The sequence below is a fragment of the Ciconia boyciana genome, chromosome 2 (assembly GCF_034638445.1).
Source record: "Ciconia boyciana chromosome 2, ASM3463844v1, whole genome shotgun sequence".
NCBI lineage: Eukaryota > Metazoa > Chordata > Aves > Ciconiiformes > Ciconiidae > Ciconia > Ciconia boyciana.
The window spans coordinates 169,079,604-169,093,216 of NC_132935.1; the positions used below are offsets into that span (position 1 = coordinate 169,079,604).

At 52.1% G+C, this 13,613-nt stretch overlaps 1 protein-coding gene across 2 annotated transcripts in view; it reads left to right on the forward strand.

The window, feature by feature from the left end:
* Positions 1-13,613, forward strand: part of AGAP3 (ArfGAP with GTPase domain, ankyrin repeat and PH domain 3) — a 156,791-nt gene that overhangs the window by 93,913 nt on the left and 49,265 nt on the right. For both annotated transcript variants that reach the window (XM_072855019.1, XM_072855021.1), the window contains exons 10-11: positions 6,612-6,716; positions 12,059-12,227. In XM_072855019.1, the coding sequence (XP_072711120.1) occupies positions 6,612-6,716; positions 12,059-12,227 (274 nt within the window). The remainder of the gene's footprint in view (positions 1-6,611; positions 6,717-12,058; positions 12,228-13,613) is intronic.

Below are 13,613 nucleotides of genomic sequence, written 5' to 3' on the forward strand. Positions count from 1 at the left end.
AGTCTGCTGGAGATTGCAGTGTTTTAGTGTAATTATTAAGTCGTTCCTTGCTGTACGCAGAGCAGTGCTGTTACCATGTCGAACAGGTGGAGAACCGAGACAGACAAAGGCCTAGGTCTTCAAAACAAAGCTTGCACATCATTCCCGTGCTTTGCAAGAAGTAGGTGCCAAACTACTTGCCTGGTTCAGGACCTAAGCGAAGTGACCGGTTTGCACAGCAGCAGCTTGCCAGGAGAGCCCAGAGCAAAACGTTACCTTGTGAGATCTGGGTCCGTGCCTGGGCTCAGGACTGGGACCTCCCATAGCCAAAGCTGCAGGAGGTGATTTCGCAGAGGAGATCCTGGCAGTCTTTTTACAGGAACGTGTACTGACACTGGGGGAAGCAGTGCCTTGTCTAAAAGGTAGGCACCAGTTTATGCAAATGGCTCTCCCTCCCTGGGCTCTGACTGACTGTGTTACACCATACTGGAGCTGCTGGCCCTGGGGCAATGCTCAGGCCACAGACCACTGCTGTGACCTGTCTCTTGAGATGCTGTGGCACTCTGAATTTGCTGCCCTCCCACTGCTTGAATTAAACAGTTGTGCTACAGCATCTTAGGAAGGCACAGAGCTTTGTTCCTAAAGGAGAAAGCAGGCCAATATCCACATGCAGGTTATGGGGGATGAGGTTGGTGTAAACATGCAGTGCGGTAGATGCAGAGTAACATCAGAGTGGTGCAGTTGCTCTCCACCGTCCCTGCTGTGGCCCTTCGCCGGGTCGTCCCTCCAGGAGGAGCGGTGATTTGGTACCTCCAGTGTGAAAAGGAGCAAAGGCTCTCGGGGGCTGTAGCTCCGTATCACAAAGATTTGGGATAGGTGATTGCTCTGCTCTCTGGTATGGACCTGCCCTTTCTGGAAGATTGTGGAGATCTTGTTGCTTGCCATCTCTTTGAAGGGCAGCGAAAGAGCAGGGCCTTTAGCTAGTTTTACTCTTACGTGGTCTGGCGCTTCTGCCCAGCCATAAAAGAGCAGAGAAGCCAGTAATTTTGAGGGCTTTAGAGTGGCAAACATGATCTTCTGCCTGGGTGCTTGGCCAGTTTCAGACTGCTTCACTTCCCTCAGCATGTTCGCTGCTGGGCTGATAGCAACACACGTGCTGTGTTTGGGGTGCTGCAGCCACTGGTAGATAACCCTGGGAGCAGTTTGCTTCCTCTGCTTGGAAGAACAAGACTGCTGCATGCTTAAATTCCCTAAAGATAGTTGAAGTCAGTGAGTGATGTGGGGCAGCAGTGGGGGTAGTTGCCCTGCAGGCTCCTTCCATGATACCTGTGGCTGTGATCACTGTGACCAGTGCACGATCGCTTCCGGGACTCTGCGGGAAGAAGACTAGCGCTAGGGACTGCTGGCCACCTTGTTTGGCGCTCGCTGCTTTGGGTTTCCGCGCAGAGACAAGTCTGGTGGCTGGGAAGGCCGACCACAACGTGGGAGGCTGGGTTGGCTGTTGCAGAAGGGAGAAACGTTGGGTGGAGACTTTGCTTGACTGAGAAGGGACGTGTGCTGCCACTGAGGTGTGGTCGCTGTCTGTCATCTGTCACCGCCTTCTCCAGCACAACTGAGAACGCCTCTGGGTGACCTGCTCTGTCTCCCTTATGCCCCACACACAGCTAGAAAAGATGGAAATCCCCAATGGGACAGGTGAGACCGTGAACGTTGGGGCCCCTTTAGGCCTAGGACAGCACCTCCTCTCCCTCCAGGCTGCGGAGACAACCAGTGCCTCTGCTGGCGCTGCTCTGCACTGTGGGCTCGGGATCCCTTTGCTGCAATGTCCTTTCGGTGATACGTAGGTTCGGATGGTCTTGCAAGGTCGGAAGAGCTTCTTCAGAGCTGGACGGTTGTCTCTGAGAAGTGGGTTAATTAGGCCGGGAGACTAAGCTTCCCCAGCTGTTCGTTACTAGGAATGAACTCCTAATTGCACACGTACCAGATTCTTTCTGGGAAGGCTGTACTGAATGCACAGGCAGCCCAGGGGTCCCCAGGTCCCTGGCCCGGCTCAGTTTGGGCCATGCACTCCAGTAGGGCCCAAGGCGTGTGACTCCTCCTCCTTGGGAGCTGGGATCATGCTGGGAGCTTAGATTACATTTAAATTGCCATTTGCATTTTCCAATCAATACGCGACTTTACAATTAAGTTTGGTGTTAAAATTCTTAGCAAAAAGTGAGTGGAAGGGAGATTTGTGGAGTAAACGAGTCCTTTGGGGGCCATCGCTGCTCCCTGCTTCATTACGCTGCATATTGCTGCTGCTGCTTTTACTGTGCACCACCACAATCCAAACGCAACACAGAGACACTCGCGCTGGCCGACAAAATGCCGGGAAAGAAAGGAAGAGTGGGGAGAGGAAGAGGGTTGGGCTCGCCTGCCTTTCGTCTCTGGCAGCTTCTTTCCTTTGTGCAGGACTTCCACCCTCGGGAAGAAACTTGTGGAAGAGTTATTTCTTGTAAAGCTTTCCACGAGAAGCAGAGGGAGCTTGAGGTGTGGCAGCGTGCGCTGGCACAGGGGTCTCAGCACCCTGAGGAGCCCGGCCAGGAGGCGCGTTGGGGTGCGTGCACAGGAGCACGCCGAGGACGTGCGTGGAGGGGATGAGTTCAGCGGTGGGGATGTGCCTCCCTCTGGTCTGTTCTCCTGCCTTTCACCTGGCTTTGTCTTCCCTGCCACTTCTCACTTCTCTCTGAGCTGCTGTGGGAGCTTTCCTCCAGGAAAACCAGAGTTCTCTGGATGCTGCTGGGCCAAACTTCCACATTCTGCCATCAGAAAAGAAGTAGTTGGGCTACAGAGTCGTAACCTTGATGCAGTCAGCACAGCAACACCATTAAAACCTGGAATCCTCTCGGCTTCTGTCCCCTGCCTCTTAATCTCCAACACAGCAACGCACAAGTCTAACAGCTCTATCCCTCGATTCAGCTGTTTCTTGCAAATGTTTGGCCTTAAGGGCCCCTTCCCCTCCCCCCCATTTTATTAGATGTTTACTTAGACTGTGTAGTTGCTCCCAGTTTTGGACTCTTGTGCCTTCTGGCTTGAAAAAATGGGATGCCAGTGCTCGATTCTCTGTTTCCAGGTCTGGTTTTGCTTGTGTTTCAGTTTGCAAAGTTCCAGATTTGTAGCTGAACTAACTGCAGCTGAACTCTTCTCTGCAGACAACACATTTTTGGGGCTTGATAGAGGATGCAGCAGCCTGAAAGTGTTGAAGTAGGTATTTTTGTAGCACCAAGGTGTATCAAGTTGAAGACACATCAAGTAGAGGAGAAGCAGCCGGAGTTGTTGTTTTGCAGTACGTACTGGCAGGTCAGACTGTACAACTGAGCCAGGTTTAAGGCCAGAAGGGATCATTAAGCCCAGAAGCCAGAGAATTTCACCCAGTGACTTTGAGCCAAATTGTAACTTCAGCCTGGTCTGGAGCAGATTTGTTTGAAAGATATCAAACAAATGTTCTCAAATACAGAGAATCCACCATTTATCTAGATTAGTTGGTGTAATATTGAACTGTCTTTATATGTGAGGAGGAATAATCATTTTCACACACCGTGTGGGAAATGTGTGGCCCAGCAGTGCTGCTAGAGAAGACGATTTTGTGTAGGTTAGACCCAGAGCAGAGCCAGCCATGTCCTGGCATTGAGAAAACGCAGGTACTGCTTGCTGCATGTGAGAGGATGGCTTACGAGACCCGAGAAGCAGTCTGGCCTCCGGGCACGGTAAGGCCTCGAGTGGGCTGCCGTGTCCCGCTCAGGACACTGCCCTTCGAGCTCTGGGACAGGTGGAGACGCTCCGGGGCGAGAGGGTTAATGCTTTCAGAAGCACGTTCTGCAGCGCAGGAGTGACAGATTCGGGACTGCGAGTCCAGAGGAGAGAAGAGTGCATCGAGGTGTAATCGCGGTCTTCAGATAACGTTAAGGGCTGCTGCAGAGGGCGTGGACCGCTCTGAGCGGTTGCCGCGACAGGACAAGTGCTGCGCTGCCATTTCATCGTGGAGGTGCAGGAAACAGCGGGGTCCGATCTCTGGTGGGGAGGAGCGCGGTGTCCATCGCTGGCGGTTTTTATGAAGAAGTTGGAGTGACGTGAGTACGCCTGAGCCTGCCCTGGGGAGGGGTGTGGTGAGGTGACCCCGAACGCTCTTCCGGCTCTGCTTCGCTACGATAATACCACACCTGGAGGTACTACCGTCTGCCCCGGTGGTCCGTTGCTCCTCCGCTGCCAGGTTGAGTTACCTTCCTAACTGAACACCAGGAGCTCAGGAGCCGCTCAGCGACGGTGCTCTCCAGCCCAGAGAGCTCACCCGGCAGGGTGGTCTGGCAGTCTGTCCCCAGGCGCAGGACCCGGCACGAGTTGCGCCAAAATCCACGCTGTTCTCAGGAGCTCAGTTTGCCAAGTGATATGAGTCTGTGTTAATGACCAGTCACTGCAGTGATTTACACTCTGCCGTTTCTATGTTACCTTGAACTTTTCTGGGTTTGTGTTTTCTTTGAGCTCGTTTGGGGAAGACATTGATTAAACAGTGTGAATCAAATGCAGATTGGCTGGACCTCTATACAAGTACTTCTGTTGGACATGGATTTGCCATTTATGATTACACTTGTTCTCATTTATGATTACGTTTTGAGACCTTTCACTTGACCAGTTTTTACTCCATACATTAATGGCTGTATGGATTTTGTACGGTTGGTTTTTAATGGTGTGTGCTGCTCAGTTAAAATCCTTACAGAAAACTAAAAATGCTGTGTCAACACAGTTACCATTGTCATCAGGTATTGCAATCTTACCAAAAGTAGGATCAAACTTCTCTGATGACCTGTTTCCGCATTGGTTGGCATTAGTTATACTGCTGTCCTCTCATTCTTTGCTGATCACTTATTGCGGTGGCTTTTCCACAGTTTTGCCCAGTGTAAGCGTCCGGCTAAGTGGCCGTAATTACAAGGGTCATTGCTTTTCCCCTTGCAGATCTTGGCAAAGCATGAGCTTTCGGACTGCTGCCATGTTCCAAGGCATGTTAAAATCAGCACCTTTTAACCGCTGCTGAGTGAGCTCTTCAGCTAGTTCTCTCAGAGCTCTTGAAGGCAAGGGATCAGATCCTGCCACCAGCACAGCTTAGCTTTTGCCGCTCTGTTTTAACTTTCTCTCCCTTGCACGAGTAGGAGGCGTTTCCTTTTCACACTGTTTGCTTCCCAAGTACGGAACATAAGCGGTCATGGAGCACTTCTGCCTTTTCTGCATCATTTATTGCCGATTTCATGGTCATGTCTGGCAGCATTGTTACCCCAGCATGTGCCAAGCCCTACAACTTTTTGTTGTGTTTTTCCATCATGCAGGCGCAGCAGCCTCAGTCTCTAGGCAGTGGGACGGGGCCCCCAAATATGCTGAGGCTGGCAGGACAGAGACTTTCTGTCCAGGTTTTTGAGGAGGTGCTGGCCTGGGGCCCAGATTTTTGCCACGTTAGGAACAGCCAGTCTGGATGTCTGTCCAGACAGTGCTTTCGGAGGGCCCGGGCCCGACAGTTGGTAGATCCAGCTTTTTCCCAGACTCTTGTTATTCATTCGTACTTTTGTCCCCCTGTGCTGTCCTTTCCTCCCTGCCGGCAGAATACTTGATGTTCTCTCCCCAGTCCCTGCTCCAGAGCCCTTGTGCCTGGCTTCTTGCCCTGTCTTCCTTCTCCCTCTCCACCTCTGGTCTTACCTGGTGCATGATGAATTGCTGCCAGAAGCAGATTTCCTGGGGAGGCAGAACTGGATGGGAAGAGGGTTAGGAGGGTCCAAGCTCTGAGTGTTGGTTCAGATCAATGGGAGTTAGTTCTGGGTTGGTGCTGGGTTGGGCTGGTGGGAAGAGGGAGCTTCAGGGCATGTGAGCACAATCGTTTTCAGGCCTTAGGAGTCTGCGGTGCCTGAAGATGCCAGGATGAGTCTCATGTAAAATCCTGATGGGGAAGAGGGGTGAACTGATGCCTCAACTGCCCAGGACGTGCTCTTCCTCCTGAAATGTGTCCCTACCTCCATTTGTTTGACATCTCTAAGAAAGAATTGCAAGCAGGCAAAAGAATACACAGCCCTTGTGAGACCTGTATCTTGGAGTGTTGTTCCATTGTTTGACCCCTGCCTGTCCCAAATTGTCCTTGCCTTGACCATCCCTCTGGCTGTGCTTTTGGTGATGGAAAAAAGTCTGGGAGCTCTCTGGTAACAGAGCAAGCAGTGTTGGCTGGTGGTGAGGTTGGCTTCTGCCTGATGTTGGCACTGTTCTTCAGCACAAGAAGAGTTGCCAGAGGGAGTGATTTGGGACAGCAGAGTATGCGCTAGGTCCCTCAGAGGATCTGGGCATCAGTACTGGCATGTGGAGACCCTCGTCTCTGGGGGGGGGGGTGGGGGGTGGGCTGTCTGTGGAGACATGCTGGGGTTGGTGAGGAAGGGGGTGCAGCCCTTTTCCTACCAGTCCCAGGGAAAATGCTGTTGGGAAGGCCAACCTAGAAGATGTTTTCTCGAGTCCTGATCTTCGTGTCTCTTCAAAGACCGATCTCCTACAAGGGGCAATGCTGGAGCTGAGCGGGAGGTGCTTGGGCCAAACAAGGTCTGAGACTCTTGACACTTCTCTTTTAGGGCATTCTCCTCAAACGCAGTGGCAAGTCTCTCAACAAGGAGTGGAAGAAGAAGTATGTGACGCTGTGTGACAACGGAGTCCTCACCTACCACCCCAGCCTGCATGTAAGTACTGCGCTGGGTTGGGTAGAGGAGCGGGGTGGGACAGAGCAGTGTCCTCCTTCATGCTATGGCTGCTGCTGCAGGTCCTCCTGCAGATGCCGCAGTCGCAGAGAGTTGCTTGGGAAAGGTTTGGCAGCAGACGAAAGCCCCAGTCTCTGCCTGCAGCAGGGCCCTGCGCAGGAGGTTCAGCACTAGCCCTTGACAGGGCGGGCGTGTTCAACAGAGCTGTTTTTTACCAGGATCTGGAGGAAACCTCTTCCCTCTCATGAAGGCTGTTTCTGCAGTGCCAGGCTGGGTGGGAAAAGCTGATAGGAACGTGCTCTGCACAGAACTATGCTAAGTAAATGCATCTTTCTTTTCTCTGTTTCCCTTGCTGAGTCCATTAAAGCAGGGGTTGCTGCCTCCCTGCATCTAGGGTGAGGAGCAGGCGGAGAACTCCTTGCAGCCACGGCTGATGGTGCCATTTGGGTGTGGAATAATTTTCCTGGCTGCTAGGTATTGGGTAATGGAGATGAGGTGCCTGTGCAGAGCCTGCCGAGCTGAGCTGTCACTCGATGCATCTCTGATCCTCTTCACTGCTTGGCTCAGGCGCACAGCTGCCTCCCCATCCATCTCTGTCGCCTTCCCACTGTGGGGCTAATGACTTCTTCCCCATTCCCTCTTGAGCACAGTTTGCTGCTGAGACAGTGAGCCACGGACAGACACACCTGTGACACTGAGGCCACAGCACCCTCTGCAGAGAGGACATGCTGCAGCCAGGCAGCCTGACAGTGGCTGGGGAGCGCCGGGTTGAGCTGGGGCGCCGGCGGTTTAGGGGGTGCTGGATCGCTCTCCAGGCCTAAGGGGAGAAGAGCAATGTGTTGCAGCTCCTGTGCTTCCCGAGTGCTCCCGGGCCCTCGATTTGTCCCCAGTCTCCTCAGACACATGGGTGTTGGAGTGCCCTGAGCCTCAGAGTCTTTCTCCTCATTTCTAACCCTGCATCTCTAACTCATGGGCTTGCAATGCTCAGTCATCTGGCTCCTGACCACTGAGCCTTTTAACCCTCCTATCCTTACGCTGGAAAGCCAGTCATTGCATTTCCTTCTCTTAATTTGTGGGAGCTTTGAGAACAGTTTTTTTTCCTTTTAGTCTTCGATCCCTGTACCGTACTGTCTGGTTCTGCACTTCCCTAACTTTGTAACCCCATTTTTTGGTCTTCATAGAACCAGACTGGGAGGGAGCGGCTGCTGCAGCTCTGCGTGTATGCTCACAAGTGTGTGGGGGTTTATCACATTTCCATCGGAGACATCATAGGCCATTATTACAATCAGCTGTAGGGGCAGAGTAATTTCTGGGATGTTGTTTAACCACTCTCAGATGATGCTGCTACACACTAGGTTTCTCTCCTTTTTACACCATTTCTTCCTCAGGGGGTGATCTAGATTGATGTCACTTGCTTTCCTTACTGCACTTCTTCAGAGTTTCAGTTCATTACTGTGTTGCCACAAGAGAAAATCTGGTTTGCTTCCACCTGGTGCTACTGGTGATCCACAGCCCGTTGCTAAGAAAGGGACAAGATGGGCCTCTCCTCCCCTAGGTTTCACTGAAACTTTGAACCTTGCACCCAAGATAGGTGTTGTATTGCCCTGTATGTTTACCTAGAGCAAGGACTAATTATGTGTGGGCCACAGAATGCAGAGCTGCTTGCTGCCCAGCTCTGACTTCTGCAAGGATGAGTGGGTCTGCATGGTCCCTCCGTGGCATTGCCTCCCTGAGACTTGGGGAAAAGAGCCATGACACCTACCATCATGTTAGGTTTTTTACTGCGATGGTGACAAAGGCTTTGGTGAACAGTGTGCTGTTCTGATTAGCAAAGGCCCCTCTGCCTTGCCTTGCCTTGCCTTCTCTCTGGATATCGGGTTTACGACCTGCTTGGAGGGGACAGATGCAGGAAGGAAGCCTGGAGGGAAGAGGTGGTCCAGAAGAGGGTGTCCCATTATGTCCTCCTCTCCCCATCTTCTAAAGTGAATTGGGAGGTGCTGCAGTGCATTTGTCACTGGGTTTGTCTCCCGTGGCATGAAGCAAGTTCCTATGTCCTTTCACAGGATGACACAAGCAGAGCGTGTTAGGGTTGAACAGCCTGGGTCGCTAACGAAACCTGTGCTCCTGAGGAAGAGCACGTGCTGCTTTGTCACTTCCATTTGTGGCAGCAGCTCTCAGGCCAGCAGGCACGTGGTGAGGTAAGCTGCTGGCAAGAACAAGTATGCAGGATCCTCAGTCAAGGAGACACTTGGCATCCTGAAGTTCCTTCCTTGAGATGTGAAGTCCCAGGTTCTCCCCTGCCTCGCTCAGGGTGAGCCTGTACTGCCACGTGTCTGGGGCATGGCAGAATTCAGGGCGCAGCAGAGGGGTCCCTGAGGGCATGGCTGAGCACTGTGGGAAGAGGGTCTTTCCCAGCCCCTGCCAGGATGTTCAAGCCCCAGCGCATTTTTGTGCTGCTTTTGTTTTCCCAATGGCTTTTCCTTGGCATGATTCAGGGCAACTCCTGCCTAGACTTCTCTTCTCTTGCGTCTCTGTTAGGTTCTCTCTGTCCCTCTTGGGATGGGTGTAGGTACCCCAGGGACCAACAGCCCTGCCTCTCTTCTTTTTCCTCCGGTGGACATATCTGCTCCAGATGTGTCTGTGCCCCGTTGGGTGAAAATTATTGCATGGCTCTGGTTGGGTCATACTTCTGATTTTGCCAACCAAAAGCTTCCTGGTGGGGCTATTAATCTGCTTTTGGGTGTTTATCACTCGACCTGTTTCTGGATCTGTATCTTGGCACCTCCAGCCCCACTTTGGAGTTTCCTCACTCGGGAGTCAGGCTTAAACTGTGGGTTTGCAGTCACAGGTTGACAGAGGGCACTCAGATGAGCTGGGTCCAGCCCTGAAATCAAGTGTTCTGTGACTCCCTGATGGAAGCGTATCTGCTTGGACCTATGCTTGGGTCCTACGGAGCTGTGCGTTTCTGCTCTCAGGTGCCACCTCTGCCTGCTCTCTGGAACAGTCAGTGGTTTCAGAGACTTTGCAAGCAGGACGCCTGGAGTTGGAGCAGTGGGCAGCAGCTCTTGCTGGAGGCAGGAGCGCTTGGGGGTCTGACCCCTGGATTCAGCACAGCTTTCCTTGCTGCATCTGTATTTTTCTTACCTTTCTGTGAGTGTGTTCAGTGACAGGAAAAGAACAAGTTCTATGAAGAGACTGGTGCGGTTTCCTATCACTTTCTCAAAGCCTCGGAGACTAAATGCTTCTGCTCGTGAGGAAGGCGTATGTGGTTCAGCCCAGCTTCACTGGCCAGGCTGTGCTGTGCTGCACAGAGCTAGAGAGAAAGCATCTCCCATTTTGCAGCCAGTGGAGCCATTCACACAATCACCTTCTGTTAATTCTATCTGCAACATCAATTAAATTGTTTGTAGAAACTAATTGAATGTGGCTTAATCACACATCTTAATAGCTTTCCACGCTTTGAACTCGTTGTTAATTCCAGTAATAAAATGAAATGAGAGAACTGGCTGGGTAATTAGCGAGGAGGCTTGGGAAGAAATTGCTGTTTTATAGCATGTAATAAAAGCAGTGCGCTGGTGACCGCTCTCTCCGGCAGGCAGCCGGCTACCGCAGCAATTGTGCTGAGTTAGGGAAAATCCTCCAGCCCCTCTGAGATTCCCTGCCCAGGGGTGCCACCGGGCTCCCACCCAACCGGGAACAGCTTGGAGTAATGTTTGGTTGGGTTGGTTATCTAGGAATTGCCTGGGGCACCAAAGGGGGGTGTGTGTGTGTGTGTCATTTGAGGTCAAGTCACCCAGAATTTGGAAGCACAGAAGGGCGTGCTGCCACGCTGCCCCATCTCTTGGGTTTGCTCTGAGGACTGGATGCCTGCACAGGGGTCTGTGGAAAGAGAAGAGTTCGAACCAAGGTGTTGAGGTGCTGCTGAGAGGTTGTAACCCTTGCAGGTAGTCACCTGAGACCACAAAGCATTGCCCATACAGCCCCATTCACCCACTTCTTGGAGCCAAGGGTGGGGAGAACAACTGATCTTGTTCATGTCTTTATCTTCTTGGATTTGGAAGCAGACGGGAACCAGCTCTGAGTTAATCTTTTTGGTGACCTCCTTGTGAACTGGAGCAAGCCCAAGCCTCCCTGCAGCAGCCGCAGTCTCACCCTGGACGGTTGCTGCCACTCCCCTCCCCATTGCCGCACACCCCCCCAGTGCAGAGAGCCAGGGGAGGATGTGCCCCCGTCATGATTCCTCCCAGAGTCTCTAGCTCAGCTTTCGGACCCTGCTCCCTTGAGGTCTGCCCAAGAGCAAGGCAGGGCAGTCCCCTCCGTGCATCTCTCTGGAGATCACATTGGTCAGGTCTTCTGGGGGCATGAGCCCAAGGAAGAGCCAGCCACGTCGGAGAGGGTTAGGGGAGAGCTGCAGCGCCCTGTGGAGCAGGGCAGGGATGGAAGACATGGGACAGGACACAGCTCTCAGAAGAGGCTAGAGGTCTGCAGCCTTATTTTGACCAAAAGATGAGATGCTATTAGGAGGCAGTGCAGAATGATATTAACGGTCTGCACATGGAGTTTTTGGTTGTACCATAAATAGTCTACCGGAAGAAATGGTGGAAGCACCAAGTTTTGAATAACGTAAAGCTATGCAGATGAATCTACAAGGGAGTTATCCTGCATTGTGCTGTTTTGGGCTTGAATTATGCTAGCTGTGACCCAAGAGGGAATTTCCAGGTATCCCATTACTTACACCATACTATATTATATTATTAGCTGTTATAGCTGAGTGCTGTGATTAAAAAGACAACGGATGACAGGGAAGAAGAACTGCCTGCCACCTATGTGCTCTTTTGCTTTATCTAATCTCTGATCCCCAGCCAGGCTTTCACAAATGGGCTTGTCATGGCATCTGACTGCCCGTGGCAACATCCTGACGTTATTCATATCAGAGCTGACTAGTTCTGGGCACTGAAAGTGGGACCTGGTGTTTCTCTGGTGCCAGTTCTAGCACACCAGCTAGTCATGGGAAGAAGGCGGGTCGGAGTGAAGGCTTTGCATCCATGTTGTCAGAAAACGGCTGGCTGTGGACACTGGGGAAGTCGTAGGGTCTTTTACCGCTAGCCTGCCTGACTTGGGACTTCAGTATAGTGCAAGAGAAACCAGCATGTGATGAGCTCCCAAATCACCTCCAAGTTGCTGTCTGACCATCTGTCTGTTAACCAGTTACCATGTGGATGAATGGATCCAGGTTTTAGTTTTGAGTATGTGAATGAGAGGGGAGCTGAAAGCGGTGGGCCAGGGCAGGGCTGATCCTGAACCATTCTGCCTCTCTGCTGTAGGATTACATGCAGAACGTCCATGGGAAGGAAATCGATCTGCTGAGAACTACAGTGAAGGTACCGGGCAAGCGGCTACCCAGGGCAACAACGGCAGCAGCACCCAGTGCTAGCCCTAAAGCCAACGGGCTTGCAAAGGAGAGGAGCAGCACACAGCTGACGGGAGGCACAGGTAAGAGTTGGTGTGGGTGCCGCAGAGCTGGCGGCCGTCCTTCCCTCTGGTGCATCAGCAGTGCCTTGCTTTGCTGAGCTGGAAGCAAAAAAGCTGTTCTGGAGCTTCTTGCTTTCACCACTCGTTGCGAGTGCCTTCGGTGGGTGTTGGCGTTTCTGTGCGGGTGTCAGGTAAGCTCCTGTTGGGATTTTATGCTGGTTAGTGTCCGGGACAGAAGAAAGAGTAGAAAAGCTTTAACTAGTGGCATGAACTTCCTGAGAGGAGACACTTGAATCTGATGAGTTACTGTGTGTGGGGGAAGCTGTTGCTTCCTAAAACAAAGGAGATCTCAGCCAGGGATGTCTCTTGATCCCTGGCAAGTTCTCTTCTGTTTCTTTCCTTTTTTGTGGCCCGTTTTTTCCTCCTCACTTTCCCCTGGAGAAATTGTAACATGAGGGGCTTGTTTTGTAATTATTATTTTTCTGTGTGCATGTTCAAGAGGCGCAGCTGCCGCAGAGTGGTGGGAGGAGGTGAGGTTGGGAGGCTCTCTGGTTTCTCATGGAGTTCGTGCCACACTGCTTACTGCTTCTTTTGCCACAGGAGGTATCTTGCCCTGCCGAGGGGAGCTGTTGAACTTAGAGCTTTGCTGCCCAAGTTTGCCTGGGCATTGACATGCCTTTACTTTGTCCTCGGGGTTGGTATCCTTGGCCAGGATGGGCAGTTTCCACACGCATTCTTCCCAGCCGACGGTTGGCAGCGGTCTAGTACAGCAGGGTACGGGTACCTCTCCACTCTTCGGCATAACGAGGGAGTGCTGATAATGCTGCTGATAACAGAAATCCTTCATAATCTGGTCCTGCACGCTCTGCCACCAAGAGTGAACTTGGATGACCACATCCTTCTTTCTGTTCAGTCCTGCTCTGCACCCCGGTTGCACCCTGTGGTCAGGGTGTTGTTGGCACTGTGCTTCACAGCTTTCTGGAGCTGAGGACTCATGAGATGGGGTGCAGCTGGAGTGAATACCAGGAGCTGGCTAGGGTCCTCAGCATCACACACAACACAGGGAACGGGGCGTGCTAACATTGCTGTGTTTGCATGGTGCCGAGTGTGAAATAATAAGCCCCTCTGAACCCAAACTGCTGTTTCTGTAGAGTCAGAATTAGTCTGCAGACCAGATAAACTGCCGGTGAATGATTGCAATTACTGTCTTTTTTGACCAAGGATGTGCAGCTCTGCCTGTTTTCTGCCACGGCTCTCCACTATACCCTGTCATTTATTTGCCAGCACTGCACACCCTCAGCATGCCCGAGTGTGGTAGCAATTCCTGCCTCTGTACAGAGGCACTTCTCGGGCATGCATTTCTAGGGTGCTTTGACTGAGCTCCTCCATAGAGAAGGTTACCAGAGC